Source organism: Pan troglodytes, chromosome 18 (genome assembly GCF_028858775.2).
Source record: "Pan troglodytes isolate AG18354 chromosome 18, NHGRI_mPanTro3-v2.0_pri, whole genome shotgun sequence".
Lineage (NCBI taxonomy): Eukaryota > Metazoa > Chordata > Mammalia > Primates > Hominidae > Pan > Pan troglodytes.
In genome coordinates this window covers 45,379,168-45,406,876 of record NC_072416.2, presented here as the reverse complement: position 1 = coordinate 45,406,876, position 27,709 = coordinate 45,379,168, and the positions used below count along the sequence as shown (strand labels likewise).

At 38.5% G+C, this 27,709-nt stretch overlaps 1 protein-coding gene across 2 annotated transcripts in view; it reads left to right on the top strand.

The window, feature by feature from the left end:
- Positions 1-27,709, top strand: part of ITFG1 (integrin alpha FG-GAP repeat containing 1) — a 255,382-nt gene that overhangs the window by 30,425 nt on the left and 197,248 nt on the right. For both annotated transcript variants that reach the window (XM_520622.6, XM_054669342.2), the window contains exon 6: positions 1,878-1,972. In XM_520622.6, the coding sequence (XP_520622.2) occupies positions 1,878-1,972 (95 nt within the window). The remainder of the gene's footprint in view (positions 1-1,877; positions 1,973-27,709) is intronic.

Sequence of the window (27,709 nt, the reverse complement as noted above, 5' to 3'; positions counted from 1 at the left end):
TTGAAGAACTGCCAAACTGTTTTCCAGAGATACTTTTAGTTCTTTCATCCATTCTGAGTTAAATTTTGTATGTAGTGTGAAGTAGGGACTTCAATTTATTCTTCTGCATGGTCCAAAACTTTAGAATTAATATTTGTAAAAGAGAATCATTATTATTTTCCACAATATTAGAAAACCTTATGTGACATTAATCATTTATTTTCTGATTCATTTAAAAAAGATTAAAGATAATAAATATGACTGCTAAAACTATAAAACTCTTAGAAGAAAACAGGCAAATTTTCATGGCCTTGCATTAGGAAATGGATTCTTTGATATGGTACCAAAAGAACAAGCAAGAAATGAAAAATTGATATATTGGACTTAATCAAGATTAAAAACTTGTACTATCAAGAAAGTGAAAAGATGTCCGGGCATAGTGGCTCACGCCTGTAATCCCAACACTTTGGGAGGCCGAGGCGGGTGAACTGCCTGAGCTCCAGAGTTCGAGACCAGTCTGGCCAACATGGTGAAACCCTGTCTCCACTACAAAAAAAAAATACAAAAAATTACCCAAACATGGTGGTACATGCCTATAATCCTAGCTACTTGGGTGGCTAAGGCAGGAGAATCGCTTGAACCGTGGAGGCGGAAGTTGCAGTGAGCGGAAATCGCACCACTGCACTACAACCTGGGTGACAGAGCACGACTCTGTCTCAAAAAAAAAAAAAGAAAGAAAGAAAAGTAAAAAGACAACCCACAGCCTAGGAGACAAGTCATATACTAGATAAAGGCCTAATGCCCAGATTATGTAAAGAACTCTTAAAATGCACCAACAGGGACTGAGGGTAATGGTCTTATAATCCCAGCCCTTTGAGAGGCCAAGGAAGGAAGATCCCTTTAAGCCAGGAGTTCAAGACTAGCCTGGGCAAAAAGGCAAGACCCCTGTATCTAAAAATAAATGGATAGATGGATGAATGGATGGATCGATGGATGGATAGCAGTAAAGCAATACGTAACATACATAACACAATTTAAGAATGGAAAAATAATTTGAGTAGACATTTCTCCAGAGAATGTATACGGATGGCCAGTAACCACAGCAAACATGTTCAGCATCATTAGCTATCAGGAAAATACAAATCAAACCACCGTGAAATACTGTATCACACCCTCTAGGATAGCTGTAATAAAATAAATGGACAAGAATAAGACAGGATTTGGAGATACTGGAATTCTCCTACATTGCTGGGTACAAATGTAAGATGGTGAAGTGGAAAACAGTTCAACAATTCCTCAAAAAGTTAAACATATATTCCTCTATGACCCAACAATTCCACTCCTAGGTATATACCAAAAAGAATTAAAGACATATGTCCACATAAAAACTTGTACATGAATGTTTGTAGCAGCCAAAAAGTGGAAACAAGCCAAATCTTCAGATGAATGGATAAGCAAAATGTAAACCCATACAATGGAATATTATTCCGCTATAGAAAGAACTGAGGCACTGATACATGTTTCAACATGGATGAACTTGAAAACATTGTTCTAACTGAATGAAGCCAAACACAGAAGACCACATATTGTATGATTTCATTTATGTGAAATGTCCTGAATAGAGACAGAATGCAGATTTGTGGTTGCCAATAAGGGGAAATAGAGTACACAATTTCTTTTTTGGTGTGATGAAAATGCTTTGGAGTTATATAGTAGTGACGATTGTACACTGTGAACATACTAAAAACCACTCACTGCACTTTAAGAGAATGAATTGTATGTTGAATATATCAATAAAAATAAATAAATTTAAGTGTTTTGCATGCAGAGATTTTTATTTTAAAATAATGCTCATTTGATGTTTACCTTAAGAAAAGTATTTTTATTTTATTTTTTAGGAATTTATCATGGCATCCAGCATTGACCACTACAAGTAAAATGCGAATTCCACATTCTCATGCATTTATTGATCTGACTGAAGATTTTACAGCAGGTGAGTTGCACATAAATCTGGAATTGTTTTGAGTTACCAAAGAAGTATGGGATTTTATTTACTGTACACTTTGTATTTAATTACTAATGAAGTAAATGTTGAAATTAATGTTTAAAGGATGTTAGAAAGTCAGTGATTTGGAAACATGGAAAAAGTACTGACTGTAATAAATAAGTCTTTAGCTATTGTTGTTTTTGTTGTTCGTTAATAACTGCCTCAGAATTTGAATTCTCTAGTTTTTATGAATTCATGATAATTTCAGCACATGTTGCCTGCTGTTTTTTTTACCTTTTTTATTAAAAATTTTTAAAATAATATGTGCTACAAATTTAACAATAAGAAAAATCTTTAGCTTATGTATAAGAATAATTTCACAGGCTTTTAAAACTTGTTATCATGGAAAATTTTAAACATAAAATTGGACAGAATATTATAATATATGCACATTTAACCGTCACCTAGCTTCAACAATTATATGGCCCAATCCTGTTTCCCCTGTAAATGCACCTACAAGTTCCTCCTATCCAAGATAATTTTAAAGTAAATCCCAAACATATAATTTCATTTTTAAATATTTCCATCTGTATCTCAGATTGCAAGGACTTTTTTATTTAAAACTGCCAGATCATTTTGAAATCTAAAAAAATTACACAATAATTTCTTTTTTGAGAGGGTCTCACTCTGTTCCGCAGGCTGGAGCACAGTGGTACATGCGATCACAGCTCACTGCAACCTCTGCCTCCCAGGCTCAAGCTATCCTCCCACCTCAGCCTCGAGAGCATCTAGGACTACAAGCATGTGCCATTATGCCTGGCTACTTTTTGTATTTTTTGTAGAGACAGAGTTTCCCCATGTTGCCTAGACTGGTCTTGAACTCCTTGGCTCAAGCAATCCACCCACCTTGGCTTCCCAAAATGGTGGGATTACCAGCATGAGCCACCACACCCAATCAACAACAATTTCTTAATGTCATTGAATATCTACTCATTATTCAAAATGCCCAGATTTTCTCCAACATGTTTTTATCGAATCAGGAAGTTAAACAAGGTTCATGCCGAAGTAGAGAAACCATCTGTGCTGTACACATCTGTGCTGTACAGTTGTGTGGATTTTTCAGATTGTATCCCAATGAAGTTAACATGTTACATGTTACTATGTTCCTAGAATCAGAATTCTTTTTTTTGGAGACAGAGTCTCGCTCTGTCACCCAGGCTGTAGTGCAGTGGTGCGATCTCTGCCCACTGCAACCTCCGCCTCCCAAGTAGCTGGGACTACAAGCGCATGCTGCCATGCCCAGCTAATTTTTTTGTATTTTAGTAGAGACAGGGTTTCACCATGTTGGCCAGGCTGGTCTCGAACTCCAGAGCTCAGGCAATTCACCCACCTCGGACTCCCAAAGGGCTGGGATTACAGACATGAACCACTGCGCCCAGCCACAGAATCAGAATTCTTTTGTGGGTGGTGGGAGTGGGAATATCAAGAATATTTCCTAGGTGTTGCTGTATGTTTCAGTTCATTAGGTGATGCAGTTTAAGTTCTCTCTCTTCTGTGATATTAAAATTGATCAGTAGGTTCAGTTTTCCTCAGCATAGATCATCTATTACAGTATTCTCTAATGGTTAGTAGGTATGAATGATTATTGTCAGCCCCATTATTTCAACAGAAGTTGCAAAATTGTGACACACTAAATCTGTCACTCTACTGCAGGTATAATTAGCTAAATTTTCTGTAAAAAAGAACTGCCATCCTCAGTTCTTTAGTCACTTGCAGTACAGTTGAGACAGGCAAGATAAATACTTGATTTCCCCACCCCCGCCCCCACTTCCCACCTGTTTTTATGAGCATTCAAACACTTAACAGTCTGATTTTACAGTTACATTTTTATATAATATACTAATTGCAAATGAGTAAAGCAGGCCTAGTGGCTGTGAGATGTAATAAAACTTATTTTCTTTAAAAGTATTCCATAATGCAAAACCTAATTTTCATTGAGAAACAGGTAGAAAATAATATTGCATAATTTAAACCTCTTAATTCTGGATTGCTTATGACTTTTGCTACAACATTTTCATTATTGATGTACGATTTTCAAAGTTAAAAATATTTAGTGCCCAAATACACTGTGGATTTTACTGACTTAAAACCACAAATTTAACCTTTTATCTAGTAAATTTTTTATGAATCTAAGATTCTAGGTACTTCAATATGCTTGGTATGTTTTGGTGGGGAGGAGAGGGGAGAATTTAAGAAAAGAAAACATATTATTTTTAGTGTGGTTTATCTGGTATGCCAAATCACATGAAAACCTCAATAATAAGTTGTTGACTACATTGCAATGGAAGTTGTCTTAGAAACTTGCTTTTCGAGATGAGAACATTCTATACTTATAGGTTCATTTTTTTAATCTTATTTTTGTTATACACACACATCCAAACTTTTGTTTCTTACAATTCCTTTTTAGGAAAAATCTATCTTAATGAAGCTTTAGAAATGTACTTTTAGTTCAATAGTATGAGACTTCCTTAAACAATACTGACTTTGCATTTAAGTAAGCCGCCACCAGGGCTGCTGCTACCCATCTGCACAAGCAAAGTGAATGAAGAAGAAATAAGTCTTTCCTAGACATGCAAAAGCTGAGGGAATTCATTACCACTGGAATGGCCCTACATGAAATTCTTAAGCGAGTCCTGCATTTGGAAGCATAAAGACAGTATCTACCATCATGAGATCACACAAAGTATAAAACTCACTGGTAGCTCAGACACACAAATAAAAAAGAGAAAGGACTCAAATGTTACCAGTAAATGTTACCAGTACAGAAAACCACCATATCTCATTGATAAACAATAAGAGATGAAGAAAGGACAAAGGATACGTATGCAAAACAACCAGAAAACGATTCATAAAATGAAAGGAATAGGCCAGGTGCAGTGACTCACTCCTGTAATCCCATCATTTTGGGAGATTGAGGCAAGCGGATTACTTGAGCTTAGGAGTTTGAGACCAATCTACGCAACATGGTGAAACCTTGTCGCTATCAAAAATAAAAATCAGCCAGGCGTGGTGGCACACGCCTGTGATCCCAGCTACTAAAGAAGCTGAGGTAGGAGAATCACATGATCCTGGGAGGCAGAGGTTGTAGTGAGCTGAGATCATGCCACTGCACTTCAGCCTGGGTAACAAGAGTGCAGACCTTGTCTGGAAAAAAAAAACAAAAAGGAGAGTTGCTTCCAAGATGGCCAAATAGGAACACCTCTGGTCTGCAGCTCCCAGTGAGATCAACGCAGAAGACGGGTGATTTGTGCATTTCCAACTGAGGTACCTGGTTCATTGCATTGGGACTGGTTGGACAGTGGGTGCAGCCCAAGGAGGGCAAGCTGAAGCAGGGTGGGGTGTCGCCTTACCCAGGAACTGCAGGGGGTCAGGGGATTTCCTTTCCTAGCCAAAGGGAAGCCGTGACAGACTGTACCTGGAGAAACAGTACACTCCTGACCAAATACTGTGCTTTTCCCACGGTCTTAGCAACCAGCAGACCAGAAGATACCTTCCCGTGCCTGGCTCTGTGGGTTTCACACCCACGGAGTGTTGCTCACTGCTAGCGCAGCAGTCTGAGATCAACCTGCGATGCTGCAGCTTGACAGGGAGAAGAGCATCCACCATTGCTGTGGCTTGAGTAGCTTACAGTGTAAACAAAGCGGCCTGGAAGCTCGAACTGGGAGGAGCTCACTGCAGCTCAGCAAGGACTACTGCCACTAGATTCCACCACTGGGGGCAGGGCATAGCAGAACAAAAGGCGGCAGACAGCTTCTGCGACTTAAACATCCCTGTCTGACAGCTCTGAAGAGAGCAGTGGTTCTCTCAGTGTGGCGTTCGAACTCCGAGAACGGACACACTGCCTCGTCAAGTGGGTCCCTGACCCCGGTGTAGCCTGACTAGGAGACGCCTCCCAGCAGGAGCCGACAGACACCTCAAACAGGCAGGTGCCCCTCTAGGACAAAGCTTCCAGAGGAAGGATCAGGCAGCAATATTTGCTGTTCTGCAGCCTTCGCTGTTGATACCCAGGCAAACGGTCTGGAGTGGACCTCCAGCAAACTCCAACAGACCTGCAGCTGAGGGGCCTGACTGTTAGAAGGAAAACTAACAAACAGAAAGGAATAGCATCAACATGAACAAAAAGGACATCCACACCAAAACCCAATCTGTAGGTTACCAACATCAAAGACCAAAGGTAGATAAAACCACAAAGATGGGAAGAAACCAGAGCAGAAAAGCTGAAAATTCAAAAAACCAGAGCACCTCTTCTCCAAAGGATTGCAGCTCCTCACCAGCAAGAGAACAAAATTGGACGAAGAATGAGTTTGATGAGTTGACAGAAGTAGGCTTCAGAAGGTCGTTAATAGCAAACTTCTCCAAGCTAAAGGAGCATGTTCTAACCCATCGCAAGGAAGCTAAAACCCTTGAAAAAAGGTTAGGCGAATGGCTAACTAGAATAAACAGTGTAAAAAAGACCTTAAATGACTTGATGGAGCTGCAAAACCATGGCATGAGAACTTTGTGACGCATGCACAAGCTTCAATAGCTGATTCGATCAAGTGGAACAAAGAGTATCAGTGATTGAAGATCAAATTAATGAAATAAAGTGAGAAGACAAGGTTAGAGAAAAAAGAGTAAAAAGAAACGAGCAAAGCCTCCAAGAAATATGGGACTATGTGAAAAGATCAAATCTATGTCTAACTGGTGTTCTTGAAAGTAATGGGGAGAATGGAACCAAGTTGGAAAACACCCTGCAGGATATTATCCAGGAGAACTTCCCCAATCTAGCAAGGCAGGCCACTTGATCATGGTGGATAAGCTTTTTGATGTGCTGCTGGATTCGTTTTGCCAGTATTTTATTGAGGATCTTTGCATCAATGTTCATCAAGGATATTGGTCTAAAATTCTCTTTTTTTGGTTGTGTCTTCCCTTCCTGTTAAATCTCCAGATGGCCAACATCCTAACATCTAAATTAAATATGAGATCTTATCACACCCTTTCTTAAAATCTCTGTGTGGCACCTTATAACCAACAGAAAGAATCGCATGCTTTTTGTCATGGTGCACAAGGCCTTTTCTGGTCTGGTCCCCGCCAAGTGCTCTAGCCGTAACTCTTGAACCCCCATCTCTTCCTTTGTGCTCCTGCCACATGGAGCTTACATGCTGTTTCCTCTGCCCCAGGTCTTCCCCTACTTCTTTGCTTCCCCTGCCTCTTCGCTTCCCCTACCTTTTTGCTTCCCCTACCTCCTTTCGCTGAACTGACTTTTACATACCCTTCAGGTCTCAACTGACACCTCTTTTTTCTGGGAAGCCCCCAGAATACAATGACCACTATTCTGTGTACTTGGTTATTTACTTGTCTTTGTCCCCTAGTAGAATGTCAGCTCTTGGGGAAGGTGACTCTGTCTTCCCTGTTAACTGGTTTTGCTCCAACTCCTGACACAATGCTGGTGTCTAGTGGTGTGTGTGTGTGTGTGTGTGTGTGTGTGTGTGTGTGTGTGTAAAGTGACTCTGTCTTCCCTATTAACTGGTTTTGCTCCAAGTCCTGACACAATGCTGGTGTCTAGTGGTGTGTGTGTGTGTGTGTGTGTCTGTCACCCAGGCTGGAGTACAGTGGTATGTTCATAGCTCACTATAGCCTCAAACTCCTGAACTCAAGCAGTTCCCCCACCTTGGCCTCCCAAAGCACTGGAATTACAGGCCTGAGCCACTGCACCTGGTCTCTAGTAGTACATATTTGAATGAGTGAAGGAAGGAAAGTACAAGCAAGCCAATTGCAAAGAAAGACAGTGGAGCCTCATGGTTAAGAATGCAGGCTCTGGGGTCAGGTGGATCTGGGTGCCAATCCTGATTCTACCACTGACTAGCTGGGCAAATTTAGCCTCTTCTGTAGAAATGGGACTGTTAGTAGTTCCTGCCTTGCAAGGTGAGGAATCGAATGAGAGAACACATGCAAAGTATCCAGTACAGTATCTGGAGCATAATCAGTGTATCATAAAGGTTAGCTGTGATTTCCTTCCATTCTGATCTATAAGCAAATAGAATGCAGAAGCCTTCCAGTTATCACTGTATTATTTTTTACAATAAAAGCGTTCATATGTAGAGAAATAAATGACCCCACTGACAGAGATTGCCTAAGATATGAGGCATGTTATTATATATGGCCTTCAACCCCTGAAAATATTAGAAAAAGGTAACTGACTTCCCAGTTGGATAAAAATACAATTATCTTATGAGACAAAATCTTCACTCATTGTAGGGGACCATCAGACTACATTAAATTAAAAATATGCTTTATAAGTGTATTCTGCACGAAATGGAAGGGAGAATTTATTGTAGCCAATAACAGATGGGAAAGAATGTGAGCTTTCTGAACTTTTTTTTTTTTTTTTGAGACGGAGTCTCGCTCTGTCGCGCCCAGGCTGGAGTGCAGCAGCGTGATCTCAGCTCACTGCAAGCTCCGCCTTCCGGGTTCACGCCATTCTCCTGCCTCAGCCTCCTGAGTAGCTGGGACTACAGATGCCCGCCAACACGCCCGGCTAATTGTTTGTGTTTTTAGTAGAGATGGGGTTTCACCGTGTTAGCCAGGATGGTCTCGATCTCCTGACCTTATGATCCGCCCGCCTTGGCCTCCCAAAGTGCTGGGATTACAGGCGTAAGCCACTGCGCCCGGCCACTTTCTTAACTTTCTGTGATGGAAACCACTGTCTACAAAGGTGTGTCTCCTAAAGTGTTCTTTTTTAAAGAAGGAAAATAAAATGTAGCTCTCAGTAAAAATTCGCTTAGTAGAATCCCTCCATTTGCCTTTATCTCATTTTTGCTGAATTTATTATCTATTAGTAGATGATACCAGTTAATTTATTTACACTTTGGTAACATTTCTTATACTCTGCAATCTCTCTGTGTGCCTCTAGCCCTCTTTTTGGTCTGTAAAGAGAGGGAAGCACTTCTCAGAGCTGATTAAGGGCAAAGGGAGGGATGTACTCTTGTCTCCTTCCTGATAATAGAAGATTCTTCCCATTGTAGGATTTATCTAGCTTGATCCATGCATGTGGTTTGAAGAATTGGGCTTCTCTCTCTAATAAATGTTCCCTGAAATATTGTCTGGTGAATAAGCCTTCCCAAAGTATAAACAAAGTGCCATTGAAATAGTATTAGCTCTTTAACGTCACTAGGGCTTCATTTGGTACACTAGAGAAGGAATAAGTGACTTTTTGGTATTGTGATATCATTCTGAACAGAAAACCTGCCAGCAGATTAAATTCTTTACCTGACAGAAAAGATCTGATTCATTTTGGGACATTATTGCCTTGCTGACCTTGTTTGGTGTCTAATTTATTTTTAGAGAGAAGAACAGGAAAGGAAACTTAAATCAAGTTTAATATTTTCTTTTTAGAAACAGATTGCCTTGCTTTTTATAAATTACCATCATCACTGAAAGTAATGCTGACTGAAGTGATCCAAACAAACTTACAGAGCAGCTAAAAACTGGTACAAATCCAGAAGCTTAAGTTGTTAGTAATGATTTCCTTCTTGAAGAGGAGGGTTAAAATAATTGAAGAATAGCGAGCCATGTTTTAGCTTTAGTGAATATTTCCAAAATCTAGCAGTATGGTTTATGCTCACTTTTTCAGGAGGAATCCAGATACTTCTTGATTCAGGCCTTTTTTTTTTGTTTTTCTGGCTCATGCTTCCTGCCACTTCTTTTCTTCATCAGCGCCTGTAAATAGACACTGGGGATGAAGACAGAGGAAATTAAAGTTTTTCATATTTTCTCTGTTGTTAGTAGTTGAAGGAGATGTGTGACAGGCTGTTAAAAGCCATGCAGCTTAAAGTCTGAATTTCAAGCTAGCCTACTGTGTGTGTGGTCAAATGTGGGACATGATGCGTCTCATCCAGGGCTTGACTGCTCTAATAAGGAGATGAGCCATTAATAAAGCATTAAAGAATGATTAAAGACATACTTGAGAGTGCTTGTAAACTGAAAAGATAAATTACTGATAAGGCTCCAAGTGTATATAAAGCCTCCCAACTCAGTGATATTGTAACATTGATTTGCTCAAAGACCTTCAGTGGCTTCTCTTCATCCTCTAAGGTAGAGGCTAGTTCCCTTGGCTGCCTACAGTGTGATCCTCTCTTCCTTTCTAGCTTTCTCTCCTGGTCCCCTGCTGGCATCCTGTGCTTAAGCCAAACTCTCCTTTTCCCAGTTTCCTCTAGTTTTCCTCATTGCCTTGCCTTTGCTGCTTCCTCTACCTCAGGGTTTCTTAATCGTGGCACTGTTGACACTTTGAGCAGGATCCTTGTTTGTTGTGGGGAGCTGCCATATGCATTGTAGGATGTTTAGTTTAGCACCATACCTGGCTTCTACCATCTGAATACCTGTAGCAACCAAAAATGTCTTTAGACATTGTCCAGTGTCTCCTAAAAGGCAAAATAGTCCCTGGTTGAGAATCATTGTTCTACCTAGTAAGCTGTCAACCTGTCTACATCATACTTGTCTTTCTTTCAAGCTTTATCTCAAATGCTATTTCCTCTAAGACTTCTTACTGTTTTCTCTTTGCTTACTTATCTTGTTAGCCACTCTGTTTCCCATGCCCAGTAAGAGTGACCATTCCCTTGAGCTCTGTCTCCTAACTTACCCATCCCTGACCCCTGTGCTCCCTCCCCAGCACTTCCACTCTGTCTTCTGGAACACCAGCTCCACCATCAGCTCTCATCTGCATTCTTGCTTCTTTTCACAGAGTTCCTTTCACGGTTGTGGAAGCATCTCCCATAGCTGCCTCTAATGGAATATGCCACATGCCTCATATTTTGGTGTTTAGAGATCAGCAACTTTAATCCCCAGTACCACTTTCAAATTATTTCTCCCCGAAATATCTGCAAATCTCCTCCTATGAGGTTTCTGCCACCCAGTTACACCAAACGTCATCTTCCTTTTTTTATTACTAGCATCTATCAGTTTCTAGTTCACTGGAGACATAACATCTTCTGGACAGTTATCTAACTCTTGTCATCATTTTAGGTGATTTCAGTGTCTGCAGAGATGAGTCAGCCCAGCACCAGGACCTCCCCACCTCAGCCAGCTCAGTTCGTTCCCTGCACCTTGTAGGTACCAGAAAATATACCATCTCCAAAACCACCAGTCACATAGCCACTCTCCTACTACCACCCCTTATCCCTCTAGGTTACATGCTTAAGTGCCCTCCCTGCAACGCTTTTTGGATCTCACTGGGGCCTGCAGTCCACTGATCCTGCTACTTTATATCCCCTCATCCCTCATCCAGCCTCCATTTCCCTCCTATCCATGGTAAATTATTACTAACCCTCTCTTGCAAATATGCTTGGCTTCTCTCATTCTCTCACATTCAGACACCCTAATTCTAGGTAAACCCAGCCACCTTCCTTCTTTCTCTTTCTCTCTTTCACACACACACACACACACACACACACACACACACACACACACACAATAATTATTAGGTTAGGAGACTGTCCTTGATCTCAGTCTCACATTCTAAATTCAAGTCCTCATTGTGTTCTTTCTCATAGTTCCTGAACTTTTTCTTCATTTCTTCATTTCTATCACAGTTTGAATTTGAAGTTCCCTTTCTCATCTTCATGTATGGCCGGTGTTCTGTCTTGCTCCTTTCTTCTGCTCTTCTCCTCCCTTCCCCCTCTACTTCCTCCCTCCCTTTTGCTCCCATTGGAGAAGCAAGCAATGCATACATTTTACCAACAGCTAACAGCTGTACCTGCTCCATTTTGGCATTTAACAATGTATTTGCTCTGAGTTGCAGCCGATTAACTTTTCTTCAGAGGCAAATGTAGACTTATCTCTCCTTCTCCTGACCACCCACCACATTATACTTAAGAAAATGGAAAGGGATAGGTGAGTGTTTTCTGCTACTATCACGTAGACTAAAGTAAAGGAATATCCTTTGGATAACAGATTAGATGTAAATTGGGTCTTCAGATATCTAAAACATTAGGCAGGCTTTTACCAAGAGACTGATATGACATTTAGCAGCAGATTGTGTTACATGGTTTGATATTTCTTCACACCTGCTTTCTGAATATAGATGTGTTCTTAATTTGATATCTAGGATTGCATACTGCTGATGATAGACATGAGGCAATAACATTGTATTTTCTGCATAAATGCATGAAAGTGTTTGAAACTTCACTTTTTTGACATTTTGAAATTGTATATTTTCATTATTAAGAGAACTCTAGAAGAGAAACTCCATTTAAAAACAGTATATGGTGCCGGTAAATACTCAGCTCTTACTATAAAGTGAGGGCACATTTTTTAAATAACAAAATAGAATTACTGTTTTGCTTTTATTATACAGTGTTTCCCATCTATTAATTTATCCCCAACAGTGATCCTTAGTCACCTAAGGGGATTGCTTTCAATCATAATTGACAGATTTGTTCTGACATTTTAACTTTTACTAGTTACTTTTTTCATGGGTTTAGACTGTAATACAGATTTTTGAATCAAGCTTTTTGCCTGGGCATGAAACATGATTAAACAGTGTGACCTGCCAGATCTTTTAATCAGAATGACAATTTATGGCATCCCTAAGCAGCATATATTATGCCAATGAACATAAATGATCATGGTGTCTCATTGATATTTTCATTTTCTATTTTTATTTTTATCTAATTAGACTCTTTAATGAGCTGTATATATTGTGGAGCAAAATGTCATCATAATTTTAATATACAATATAATGAATATGTGGTAAATAGCTTTAAATTGTTTGAATTCTTATCTAGTTAGGTTGAAGATGAACTAAGTCTGTTTCTATCCAATATAGTTAGTTTACTGTGAACTAAAGTCTATTAATACTAAATGTTCTAGACCACTGATGTGGTTAAGAAGGAAATAAAATTAGCATGCAACTTCAATAAACCATGTAAAAATGTTTTGTCCAAGATGTTCACATTTCTCTTAGTAGAAATTGTCCATAATCATAATGGACTCTTCATATTGTATATTGGCATGAAAAACAAAAAATATCTAAAAAGTATTATTTAGCTGCACCACTCCTGTCTATCTCCCAATACCAACAGAACTAATTTTTTTCATAAATGGTCTTTTGAAAACTAGCTGAAGTCATGGAGTAACATGAAACTTTAGTTTTTAATTACTGGAGATCTCATTTCACCCTTAGCACTCAGGATCTCAGATATCTTTCGTAGGAATCAGGTGCTTATTACTTGAGAATGTTTTTGGTATACATTTTTAGAAATACAAGTTAATAAAATATGGGATAAAATGAGCTGAAATTATGTAGGATGACCTGTTACAAATTGAGAGATTTATAGAGAGATGTGTCTTTTTTTTTTCCATTTAGATTTTTGGAAGCACCTTAATTATAGTGCTTCTGGCGAGTAATGAAAACTTGGCCTTTCTGCTCTAGGAAAACATAGTCCACATGACACAGTACTTTTGTCAGAATTCTCAAAGACAGTGTGTGTTTGTGTTTTTGTGGCCTTTACCTAAAGATAAATAGAATTTTGTTTCTGAAAAAGCTTTAAAAAGTGAAAATAGTGTATGTCGATGAGTCATGAGCGATTCTCAAACAAATCTACCAGGAAGGCAAAGTGAGCTAAGGTTGAGGGTACTTTTTGACACCTTAGAATTGCTCAGCTGACTTAAAAGTATATAATATTTTCTCATCGATTTAGTAATTCTGATCAGTATGCTAAATGTACACACACACACTTTTTCTTAAAAGCAGCACAGACTATATCTTCCAGATGGCTTTGATAAATCTAGGTTTAAATTCTTCTGTCCTCTTGGGCCACAGTGAATCTTTTGTGAACATTAAAAATATGATGCAATGGGTTCTTTTACAAAAACATGTAGAATCTGTACTAAATAAGTTCTTAAATCCTGCTGCTCTGGAGTATATCTTTCCCATTGCTCACAAGCATTTCTAGCATTATCCTGAAATTAATGCTAATTCCAGCATACAGATCCAAGTATTTTAAAAAGTTGAGTTATCCTTTAGGATGAGTCGTAACCTATTCTGTTGACCAAATTTTAATTCACATAAAGAGACTTAAAACATACGTTTTAAATGACACTGATATGTTAGTGTGTTATGTTTACCTATAGGCAACCCCTTAATCTCCAAAACATGTAACAGCCAAATGTTTGATGAAGTCTATTATAATTACATGGTCTTGTATTTAGTGACTTAACTTTGTTACTGTAGAAAAACCAAAAAAAAATTTCTTTTTTTTTTTTAGACAGAGTTTTGCTCTGTTGCCCAGGCTGGAGTGCAATGGGGCGATCATGGCTCACTGCAACCTCTGCCTCCTGAGTTCAAGTGATTCTCATGCCTCAGCCCCCCTAGTAGCTGGAACTACAAGCCCTTGCCACCACGCCCAGCTAATTTTTATATTTTTAGTAGAGACGATGTTTTGCCAAGTTGGCCAGTCTGGTTTCAAACTCCTGGCCTCAAGTGATTCTCCCACCTCGGCCTCCCAAAGTGCTGGGATTACAGGCATGAGTCACCACACTCGGCTGCCACTGCTCATTCTTGAAGGATCTTTCCAATCTACCAAGGACCTTCTCCTTAACACCTAGGAGTTCAATACCAGTATAGCCCCTTGGATAGTGTATGGTGCACTGCCTCATAGCATCACACTGCTAGTTATCTAATTATGCTAAAGGAATACAGGCTCAGGCACCCTCGAGTACAGTGTAGTCAGAAGAGGAGCAGACACCTTAAGGGGTATTGTTGGCTCTTGTTAGAGGGCCAGGAAACTCTGGGGACCATGTCACCTTCCCTATCTCTTCCTAAGCATCTAAGTTCTAGTTGCCCTAAAATGGCAGTGCTACCTCTTTTCTAGCTCTGCATCTCTTAATATTTGTTTCTCCTCCCTCTACTAGCTGGTCAAATTTATCTGTCTTTCTCCATTTAGAATTCTGGTCCAACAAATAGTTATTATCCATCTTTGGACATAGCTTCTCATGCTTGGCCTCTTCTTTAGTTACCTGCCAGTTGTGGAGGGGTGGCCTTGGATTAAGACACCTGTGAGCTAGTCAGTACTTTTCTGATCAAAAACCTGTGGCTGGGTGATTTTTCTATTACTTACATTTAGGTTGTTAAATATTTTGTCCCAGAGGGCTCTGTAAATTTTGTGAGACCAGTGTCAGATATTGTTCCTTACTGTACATGAGAGCACCTCGAAGAAGCTAAGATTTATTAAGCCCCTTACAACAGAGCACTGTGTTAGACAGTCTCCATACATTATTTCATTTCACCCTTTTCCGATTCATGCGTGAAATCAACTTACTATAAATGGTGATATTATACCCACTTTATTGATAAATTAATTAAGAAGTAGAGAAAACAAAGGCCCATAAGTCACATAGCTAATGACTGGCACAGCTGACTCTGATTCCCAAACCTGTGTTCTTTGCAGTCTATACCATAATGTGTAAAACTCAAGTCCTTACAATAGATCACAGGGTTCTGCACAGCCTGATGCCTCACATTTCAGATCTGATCTCCTCCTCTCCTGTTCTATTTCCCTGTCCCAGCCACACAGACCTCCATGGCCTGTGTTCTTGAGACACACTGTCACCTCCAGCCTTTACACGGCTGAGGTCCAGCAGGACGCTCTTCCCCCAGATATCCACAGGGCTCACTTCCTCATCTCCTTCACATCTATTTGTTTGGTGGTTTTTGTGGGCGTTTGTCATTTTGGGGGTTTTTTGTAGAGACAGAGTCTGTTTATGTTGCCTGGTGCTGATCTCAAACTCCTGGGCTCGAACGATCCTCCCTCCTCAGCTTCCCAAAGCACTGGGATTACAGGCATTAGCCACTGCACCCAGCCTCCTTCAGATCTTTACTCAATATCACTTTGTAAGTTTGCTTTCATTAAATTCCAAACACCCCTCCCACATGGACACTTCTTATCTTTATTTTTCTCTTTAGTGTGACCTATTTTACTTACTTATATATAAAAATAAAGGAGCAAAAGTTTCCGCCAAGAAATACTCTTGTATTTCCAGTTAGAACAGTACTTGGCATATATTAAGCACCCAATAAATATTCCTTGAAAAATGGACGAAGGGATAGGTGTATATGTCTATGCATATATGTCCCAATAATGAAATAATTCCTAGGATATTAATGCATCAGAGGTAATATAACTGAATTCTGATTCCCATATGAGAGTGTCAGAGTGGGCAGAAAATAATTTAATAACCAAATCCTTCAGTAATCTAACAAGATGCATGCACATATATATTTCTAATATTTATCCTGACTTTCAAAAAGGATCTTCAGAAGCCTTTCACATAGGTCACGTAAGTATAACAGAATTATACTTAGTGTTTTTATTACTGTTTCTGAAAGAATTTGAAAGAACTTTAAACACTATATATGCTGCAAAATATGGACAAAAAATTTAAAACGTCTCAGAGATGATCTGAAAGATCCCAAGAGTTGTTAGGCCTGGGGCATTAAATACGACCTAAACATTTAAGCAACATTAAAAATTTGTGCATTAAATTTTACTCTGAGTAAATTGGTAGCTAAGACAAAAAAGGAAAGTTGTTTGAATGTCTCCTAGAGGAAGGTACCCACATTCATCTACAGAGATACGTTTACTTGGAACTTCAATTCTGTGAAAATATAGGTGTCTTTATATAGACTCTCTTCAACTGTAGGATTATAAAACATTCAGAAACTTTGCTCAAATGTACACTGTGTATAAGTGCCTTGTATAGTAGTTGAGGGCATAATATTAAATTATAACTAAGTCAACACATTTCCCTGAGTAACCTGATCTGAAGTTCTCTGCCATGTCCCTTTCCCACCTTTGTGCCTCTGCTTGTGGGTTCTCCGTGCACCTGTATGTGTCCAGATAGTCCCTGTGCTTCAAAGCCTGATGAAACTTTCTTAATGCCCCCCAGCTGCTAAGATTCTCTACAGGCTCGGCATTGCCATGGACTTTATTTGTCTCTTCCTAAATGATATTTTTCACTTCAACTTCATATAAAAATTATGTAAAATTGAATTACAAGTATTTGAAATAGTTGTCTAATCACTCAAACTAGATTTTTCTTTGAAGTATAATGTATTATATGCAGTTATATTCATTAAATATTTGTTAAGAGAGCAAATGAGCCTATTTCAGTATTGGATTTTTAAAGTAATATGTTGTACAGTTCAGGCAAAATATTTCTGTTAATAAGCATTATTGGCCGGGCACGGTCACTCACTCCTGTAATCCCAGCACTTTGAGAGGCCGAGGTGGGCGGATCACCTGAGGTGAGGAGTTTGAGACCAGCCTGGCCAACATGGTGAAACCCCATCTCTACTAAAAATAAAAAAATTAGCCGGGCGTGGTGGCGGGTGCCCTGTAATCCCAGCTACTTGGGAGGCTGAGGCAAGAGAATCGCTTGAACCTGGGAGATGGAGGTTGCAGTGAACCGAGATCACGCCACTGCACTCCAGCCTGGGCGACAGAGCAAGACTCTTATCTCAATAAATAAATAAATAATAAAAATCAAGAATTATTATATCTGGTTTTATTTCATTCCGAAGTTATGTCAGTTTATGTAAGGTTATTTGCAGCATTCATCTGTTTTTTCCCCTTGATTTCACATACAGAACTCATTACCAAATAAAGAGCAAAGACTTAAAAACCTCACAACAAACTTTCAGCTAATGATGCTTCCTTAGGAATTCTCTGTCACAATGACTGGTGATGTCAGCCCATGCCATGCCTATGTCAGATTCAGTCCTGATCCTCAGTGATTACCACCTTTATCTAAGTGTGTATAACTGTCCATCTGGTGAACTGAATGAATGAGCTCCAGTCTTAACAGATTGAAAAAGAATGCTTCTCCATACACATCTCATGCTGCTTTTCTTTCCACGTGGAAGTTCATGGACCTGAAAATGGCTTATTTTAAGCTTTGTACCCAAACTAAAATCTTTGCATTCGATAGGCATTTTTTGTCCAGTCTGACAAGCTCTGTCTTTTGGTGAACTTGTTTAATCCACTGACAAGTTATTAATGTTCTTATTGCAACAGTTGAGTTTACATCTGCCTTCTGTTTACTATGCCTCAGTCCTTTGGTCCTCTGTTCCTACATTACTGCTTTCTTTTGCTTTCAGTGAATATTTTCTATTGTAACATCTTAATTCCTTTAGTAACTTTTTAAACTTTTTATTTTGATTAGTGGTTGCTATAGGGCTTACTACATATATCTTAACTCATCAGAATCTACTTCAGATATGTACTAACTTAATTGCAGTGAGACATGGAAATGTCACTTGTTTATAGCTCTATTCTCTTTCCCCCTTATTGTAATACATATTACATCTATATATGTTACAAACCCATCATACTTTGTTATAATTATTACTTTATTTAATTTTATGTCTCTTAAGCTTAGAGAAGACAGTAGAGCAGATATTATTTACAATGTTTGTTATATTAACCTTCTTAGTTACTGTTTCTGGTTCTCTTCTTTATTCCTGGGAATTCAAGTTACCATCTGGTGTCATTTTCTTGGTCCATTGCAGTTTTGCTCCCACTCACCTTCTTGGTGTTGCTGGCAAATATATTACATTTCTATATATTATGGGCCTAGTGATACAATTATATACATATTGTTTTATTACAGTTGCATTTTTAAATCAGTTAAGAAAGGAGAAGGAATATACATTTAAACTGTCCTTTATAACTACATAATTCCTTTACTAATTGCACCGTTTTTTCCTATGGATTTGAATTACTATCAGGGGTCATTTGCTTTCATCCTGAGCAACTTTAGTATTTTTTATAAGGTTGTTGCGGGACAGTCAGACCGAAAAAGGTTCAGGAGAGTTTATTAAATTAAGGTGATCACCGGCTCAGCCAGACATATGTCCAGAAAGTCTGAGCCCTGAAAAAGGGCTTTTCCTACTTTTAAACATCTTAAGGTGGGAGCTAACATGAGGCGGTTAGCGAGTTACAGAAGCAAGGAACAAAGGCAGCATTACAACATTCCTTATATCTTGAGGGAAACATGTCTTGCAACCTAAACTTACCAGTCTTGTGACCCTGCAGCCGTGCAGGAACTTCCTGGGCCTGTAATAAACTTTGAGGAATATGGAGTTGGAGAGTACAGATAAGGTACACTGTCCACAGAGAGAGGACAGGCTGTTAATATTCTCTTTTAACTTGAGTGTAAGACGGGGTCACACTTTGCAGCAACTTTAAGAGGATTTTAAAATTTCTGTTACTACTAATATTAGGTTATAGTTGATTTCATTAATTCCTTCTTCAAGGTGAGTCTGCTAGCAGTGAATTATCTCAGTTTTTCATTATCTAGAAATGTCTTTATTTCCTCTTAAATTTTAAAATTAGTTTTCCTGAATGTAGGACTTTTGGTTGACAGGAGCTTTTTTCTTCCATCATTTGGAGTATGTCATCCCACTGCCTTCTGGCCTTCATTGTTTCTGATGACAAGTCACCCATTAAACTTATTGGGATTCTCTTCTATGTAATGAATAGTTTTTCCCTTGCTTCTTTCAAAAATTTTCTTTTTCTTTGGTTTTCAGCATTTTTGCTATGATTTATCTATCTGTGCCTCGATCTCTTTGCATTTATTCTGCATCACATTTATTGAGCTTCTTAGGTGTGAATATTAATGTTTTTCATCAAATTTGGGAAGGTTTTAGCCATTATTTCTTCAAATTTTTCTTTGTCTTCTCTCTCTCTCACTTCTACTGGAGAACTTCCATTACGTATATCTTGGTGTACTTAATTGTGCCCCACATTTCTTTGAGATTCTTTTCATTTTTTCCTTATCCTTTTTTTCTCTCTGTTTTTCAGGCTGCTTAATCTGTCATGAAGTTTGCTAATTCTTCTGGCAGTTCAAAGCTAACGTTGAGCCCCTCAAGTGAATTTTTTATTTCAGTATATTTACTTTCAGTTCCATAATTTCCATTTGGTTTTTTATCATTTTTCTGTCTATGGGTATTTTATATTTGATAAGGCACACTTCACTTCTTTAAGCATAATTTCCTTTAGTTTTTTTAAACATATTTGTAGTGGCTGCTTTAAAGTTTTTGTCTGTGAAATTTACATCTGGTCCCTCTCACAGCACTGTCTGTTGCCAGGTTTTTGGTTTTCTGTTTTCTTGTATATGGATTATACTTTCCTGTTTCTTTATGGGTCTCATAATTTTTTATTGGACATTTAGGTAATTGTTATGGTCATTCCACAGAAAAAGTATGCACAGTCTTCCCTCCGAAATTTGGCTCAAAAGCCAAGAAGGTATGAGAAGGTTTATTAATCACATAAAGAGGCTTTGTAGGAACCGCAAGGCAGGCCTTCCAAACTGGTCTGAAAATGGTTTGAGAGATCAAGGACAGGAGACTGCCTTGGAAGGTTATTTGTGTGCTGTTTGGAGGTGGGGCCTGGGTGAGGTTCCTATGCATGAGTAGGGCTTGAGGGGCATGAACCTCCCACCAGCACCAAAGGAGGCTGGCTTTTTTACCAGCTTGCCCAGATATAGGGCACAAGAGGAAAAGGGAGGGGTAAGATTTAAAAGCTGTCAACAGACAAATATTAAAAAATGGAGCCAGATTCTTTTCCACAATAATATACTGTAGCAACTTTGGATACTGCCCTCCACTCCCCAAAGCTTGTTATTGTTGTTTGCTTGCTTATTTGTTTAGTGACTGGCTAGACTATTTCAATAAAGATTATTTTCCCTGTAGTATGAAGCCTTTGATGTTGCTCCTCAGAGGCTACAGCTTTGGAGACGTACCTTGTCATCCTGATATGACAGTGGTTTTAGCAGGGCTCTCTTTGTCTCTTTCTGGATCACACTCAGCTGTTAGACTTCAGTAATTGCCAGCTGATTGCTCTATTTTTGACAATACCTTGGGTCATAAATTGCTCCATGGTCTGATATAATTAAGTTTGGATTCCTTTGCAGGTTTGTTCTGTAGGTTGGTGTTGTAGGTTTGTCCAGACTTCAGGAAGGTTATTTGTAGTTCTTCATTCCCTAGTGCTCTCTGTTAAGCCCTGGTCTGTGATTTAGTTGGATTCTTTCATGAGGCTGACTGCCTTCTCTCTATTGCTTTCCATCAAACCTCCATTTGTTTTGAATATACCCTTAGGCTTGAACTTCCCCACACTCTGTTTTAAATATTAGGGAACAGCTTTGTAGCTGCCTGTTACAGCCTGACGCTTCTCCTGGGCAGAATCCCTGAGCATGGCTCCAGAGGTGAGAGTGAGGACAGTGACACACTTTCCCCCTGAGAGGCATCCCTGCTTTAGGATCAGAACACTGCATTGGAGGGGTAGCTTCTGATCTTTGCTTCCCTTTCCGGCATTGAACCAAAGGCCTACAAAAGGGGTGGTGTGTGAGTCGCTAGGCCCCTGCCATTCTTAGTGTGCTGCACGAGAGATAGATCCTCCACCTTTGTGAGTAGGGGCTGGATTGAAGAAGGGGTGTCCCCAGCCTCTTGACCTCACACTCTTGGAATTTAGCCTCTACAGCATATAGCAGGAGGAGATGAGAAATGGTGGCCTGCCCCGCAAGAAGTTACCACAGTCCTTGACTAGGAGCTGGGTGGAGGGGGAGCCCTGTGTTTTTGGCTGCAGCTTCCTGAAGCAGAGTTTCCTTCACACTGAGCTAGGAGGAGGAGAGAGAGGGCAGGTAGTGGTTCAAAAGTCACAGGCTCTTGCTCTTCTTGTCTGATTTCAGTATATTTTCTTGAATAAATGTTTCTTCATTTGTTATATGCTCTCAGAACAATTTCCAGAGACTGTAAATTTTTTTTTAATAATTTCCCCCAGTTATGCTTGTTTTACTGGAGAGCAGGTCTGTAGGGCTCACACTGTCATTCCAGAAGGGAATTTTTACAATTGGTAGGCATTTGCTGACCTAAAACTCATCAGTCCTAATGCCGGATAACAGATGTTTTTTTGTTTAAGTCAGTGGCCTTGAATTTTGCTCACTGTTTTGGCTGTGGCTTTTTTTAGGATGAAGGTTTTATCATGTATGCTCCAAAGGAATATTCTGCCATGTTATAGATTAGTCTGTAAGTTAAATATGATCAATTTACAAAACAGCATTAGAACTGTCCTGTCTAGCTTAACAGCCTTTCCTTGTTTTTAGTGCAGTGTTTTAAGTCTTCAGTTTTAAAAGCTCAAAGTTTTGGTTCTCTTGTAAGGCCCTTTGACATTAAAAAAGAAAGGTTGAAGTCTTCTCATTGAAGTGAGCACTCAGCATGACCTATAACTAGCATTCTGCTATTACAACAGGCAGAGAAAACTGAGGAAAAAGAAGGTTCATTAGAAGTTCTTAGTCACTGTAAGGTTTACTCTTTGCTGCATTAGAATGATTGAAGATAGGCTTTCAGAGTTAACATTGTTTTTAAAATTATTTCATGTAGCTTTTGAAAGGAAGCCTTAATATTTTTAATATACATTTCATTTTCATGTTTAATCACTATTATACTTGTTTCTGCTTCAAGAGAAATTTTTTATAGTTTCACATATTAAGTTTAGGGACTACTTTAATCAAATGCCATATGCTGGGGAAATTATTTACTTCTCAGAATTACCAACTTCAGATTGTGTACAACTGGAATGCATATAAGAGCAATTTTTATAATTGTTAAGTGTATTTAGTGTGTATTTTACATTAATAAACTTTGTTTAATTTTTTTCAACTAATTTTGTTAGAGGCCATGAGTATGCCTCATTATTTTAATAAATTACTTTAACCTGAAGTTTCTTAATAATCTGATTATTTGATTTTAACTTATTTCAAACATACAAACTTTTATAAACACAATGTCACGTGTTGGTAATGTTAGCATTTCACTAATGTGAATATAATAACTTCTTAAAACGAATTGCACAGTTTCTGACCAGTGCAAATGTCACTTCCTCAGTGAAGCCCTCCTCAAATTCGTCCAACAAGAGAGTACCTCTGCCAGCTCTGTTCCAATAATATGTATTCATAATTCTAGCAGAGCCATTACCACATAGTATTTGTCAATTTCCACATCTGCCTCCTCAAGGAAGGAGTAGAGAGAAGTAGTAGAGACAGTAACCTCACCACGTTGGCCAGGCTGGTCTCGAACTCCTGACCTCAGGTGATCTCCCCACCTTGACCTCCCAAAGTGCTGGGATTACAGGCGTGAGCCATCATGCCCTGCCATCATTTGTGTTTATCTCTCCAATACCTAGTTGAGTGCCACGCAGTCAGAGATATTTAAAAGATGTTTGAATCAGTTCGTGGATATGACGTGGAAAAAAAATTTGATGATCATTCTTTCACATCATTTTATAGGCAAGTAAGTGAAGTCCAGAAAGGTAACATTTTGCTTTACTTTTTCCAAGTTATCAGACTGTATTACTTCAGGCATTTTATCACTACAGTGCTCTAGATTCAGGAAAAATATTCCCTTCCAGTATGTTCCAGAAATAATGTGTGGAAACCTTAGAGACAGGTTATTTCATTAAGACCAGGGTTATTCTAGCAGAAAATGCCTCTCTGGTGTGTAGAAAGTGAACTAAGAATAGTTAAAAAAAGAAGACAGTACACAAATCAGGTTTCCAGACTAGATGGAGCGTAAGTGCCTACTGTTAGAGGTTTGATTTTCAGTTACAATGAGTTTAAATCATTTTAAATAACTAATTTTGTATTTTTAACCATCCTTCCCTTGGATTTACAAGAGAAATAAACTGCTAACCTTAGCTGACCACCTGTATCATGTTTTGCAGTTCAGTCTGAGGTAGCAGTTATTAGAGAGACCAGCAACTTCTCATAACTCTTGGAGCATTATCACCTTGATTGAATTGTGCCACTTAAGAAATAAATCACTTTGAAGTTGAATTTGATTTTAAATGTCTGGCCACAATTTTTGTGAATAAAATTAAGAGTTTTTTTCTAACACATACCCCATGACTACGAGTCCATCATGTCGTGAAAATTTAGAGTTCTGTCAAAAATGTTTCTCTCAGGAGACAGAGAAATGCATTAAAAAATGTAATTTTTGGAAGTCCTTTAACATCAGTATAAACTGACATACAGTCTTTTCTTTTCTTTTGAGATGGAGTTTTGCTCTCGTTGCCCAGGTTGGAGTGCAATGGCACGATCTTGGCTCACTGCAACCTCCGCCTCCTGGATTCAAGCAATTCTCCTGCCTCAGCCTCCTGAGTAGCTGGGATTACAGACATGCGCCACCATGCCCAGCTAATTTTTTGTATTTAGTAGAGATGGGATTTCACCATGTTGGTCAGCTGGTCTCGAACTCCTGACCTCAGGTGATCCAACCACCTTGGCCTCCCAAAGTGTTGGGATTACAGGCGTGTGCCACCACGCCCGGCCCAGTCTTTTCATTTGGAGGAAATAAATACTCAGAAATCCAACATGCCATGTTTCAGCTGCTAAAAAAACCATTTTTGGATAGTAGCGCTTGTGTAGGCAGCTATTGAGCAACTAGAAAGTGTAACATCTTTGTAAATCTATAATGAGGCACAGGTGGACAAGATAAGAAAGCATCAGGATTTTGGAATGAAAGTGATGAATGAAAGTTAAGTAACCTTAGTGCATAAACCAAATTATTGCAGACTGATTTCATTGCCCTAAGAAAACGCGTCAGGGCAAATATAATTCTAAAATTTATATTTTAAAACCTTCATTTAAGTTAATTTACATAAATGAAAGTTGATGGGAAGTCAGAAAATCTTAGCAATTATTGATGCCAGGGTCCTGTTCTCCAGTTATTTCCATCATTAAGTATTATCTCTGTTGACTTCTTTACCTTCTGGAACATAGAGGACTTTTTGAGAAAGGGGAGAGTCTTATGTTTGAAGTTTGTATTAATGTCTGTTAACCCATATAAACATTCTGATATTGAAAATATTAAATCTACAAAATCTCCCTGAAATTGCTTAAGGTCCTGACCTCACAGGGGTAGAGGAAATATGTGACTTCACTTGATACATATATTTAACACCAGAATTCAAAATATTGCTAAGTCTTTGGGGACCATTAACTTACCACAATTGTCTTGATTACATTTCTCCTAACAATTCAACATACAAGTTATGAAAAATAAATTCCTATGATAAAAGTGTAGTAATTGGAAAATTTTTACTCCTCATTTGTTAATAACCCTCATCAAGGGAAAATTATAATCCCCTTAGACATTCCATTTCAGTGCAGTTAACAGGTTCCTATCATTATTTGCTGCCAGCAGCCTGTTACTTGGAATTTATTGGTTTTGCCTAAAATTTTTAGTTTATATACAATCTGAAATAAATAAAGCCACCCACCCCCACCCCCCGACTTCTGATCATGATTTCACTGACGACGGAAGACAGGGTAGGAATGTGTTCGTTGTTACCATTAGTGATTTCAGCCTTGTGTGCCTGGATTCCAGAGTGTGGTGTCTGCGTCTCTCTGTATCTTGTTGTGTACCTTCTTGAATTAGAGATCATCAGAGCTGTCTGCTAAGTATGGTGAATCTTCATTTTGGACCCCATGTTTCAGGAAATAGAAAGAAAGTCTAGATAGAAGATAATGAACTTAAAAGTTGAAATTTTAAAATGATTCTTGGAAATGTAGACTTGTGAATGGGGAACAATTCAAGCACGTTTCTCATATCATCTTACTAAAGTAGTGCATCTTTATAAAATATGATCTGGCAGAATTATTTGATATAGGAAATAGGTTTGATCTTCTGGAAACAAAAATATAACTAATGCAATCATCTCTATCAGAGGTGGTTTCAAACCAATACTCATGAGCAAAATCAGCCTGGAGACATGTTTTGATTTGAGTTTTTTTGACCCATGCTGTGTTTCAAATATTTTGAATTAAGTTTCAGTATTTCAAAAGTATGATTTTTCATATTAAAAATCATATTTCTGTAACAACAACAATTGTCTGGAGCTAATTAATTCTGTCCCTCTGGTCAGTGATGATCTCTTTTGCTTCATCCAGTTCCCGCACTTACTACTGTCTGTCTTATCCTGAGATGCTTATTCAGTTTGTATGCCCTTGCCTTTTTACTATTTGATCATCTTGTTTGTACCAGGCCTTCTTAACTTATTTAAGTTAAGGGCCTTATGCCTTATAGCATTTCAATTGATGACCTCTGAGCTACAGAATGCAATTAAACTGCTGCTGCAAAGAGTGAGAGCTGGCATGACCTGGTTTGTCTTAGTGATTTCAGCAGTCATATGGCCTTCAGTATACTTTTTAATGAATAAGTGGAGGAAAAGGTGTTTTATTTTAAAGATATTTTTATTCTACATTGTTATGCTGCCCTTCCACTAATATAACTGGGCCTAAGAGAAACTGGATACTACTATAGAACAAATATAAACATGAGCTTGGCATAGCCTCCTAGCTTGAGCATAGAAACAGTATAAGTTATGATACTGCTTTGAGCCATTCTTTGTGGAAATGTCTCCAGACATTTCAGCTTACAGAAAATACTACGAATGTTTTATTAACTATGTTTTTCTAAAATAACCCATAATATTACTCCTTTGTGAATAGTAACTATTACTATCCAAGGAGAATTTCTTCATGCAGGAACTCAAAATAATATTATGAATAGTTTTTTTTTTAATTTCCATCGGAATATTTTTCTTAAAACTTGAGACATCACACTGAAGGATATAGTGCCTGAAATCACAATTTTCAACATCTTCTTTTATACCATAGTGTATCAAAAGGATATTACATGCTCATGATTAATCATTAAGCTTTGTTTTGAGTTTTTCTAATATGATTTAGTTCATTTAGACTTCCAATTTAAGTTTCTAAAACTCCTGAGGCTTCCTTTTAATGCCAACTTTAACCAGAGAGCTCTTCATTTGAAAGGAAGGCTAAGCTGCAGTTGACAAAGATTAAAATGCAGTAGCTTACTCCTTTCAAGCTATGAATGGAGATAATTGAAGCATAAACCATTTAATGTTTTTGTACACACTTGTCTATGTCTCTGTAGTTTCTGAGGAAGAAACTGCATGTGCATTGAATATTTTCACTATTTTACTTGTTAAATGAATCTAATGAAAAAGAACTTAATTGAGTTTGGAGTTTAAATCCTGAATTTTTCATGAAATCATGATGTGATCTTTTGTTATGGAGTATTTGTTCAAGTGAATACCAGTGATATCAGCTATCATTATGTTGTTTCTATTAGCATTTTTAAACTTAGTTTTTAAAACAGGAAAGACAAAACCATATCCAAAATATATATGGTTCCTGTAAATGAATTGCTGCCACTTCCAGGGTGAAAGGGGTCCAGTGTAGTCGCTAAGCCACCAAATCTTTATTCCAAGCCACAACTCACCCCACTCTCCCTATACCAACCCTGTTCTTCCAACTCCCACCCTGCCTTGATCAAATACATGCAGAACTTAGTCTCATGCACACTCTTCTGGCTCCTGCCAGTACGTGTCCACTAGGTCCTTGACTTAATTCAGAGTGCAGTCCCTTTCTCCTACCCGTCCATCACATTCCTGGCTAAGTTTACACTGTAATTTAACCTTACTTTTTGGTGTAGTGTCCAGGCGATAAGGTGGGCAGAGCATAGGAATGGGGGTGTGTGTGAATCACATAATGAGGGCAGGAACTTCTCCGTCGTCATCATCAAACAGGAAAGAAGACTAGCTGTTAACAGCAAAGAGTGGGCTA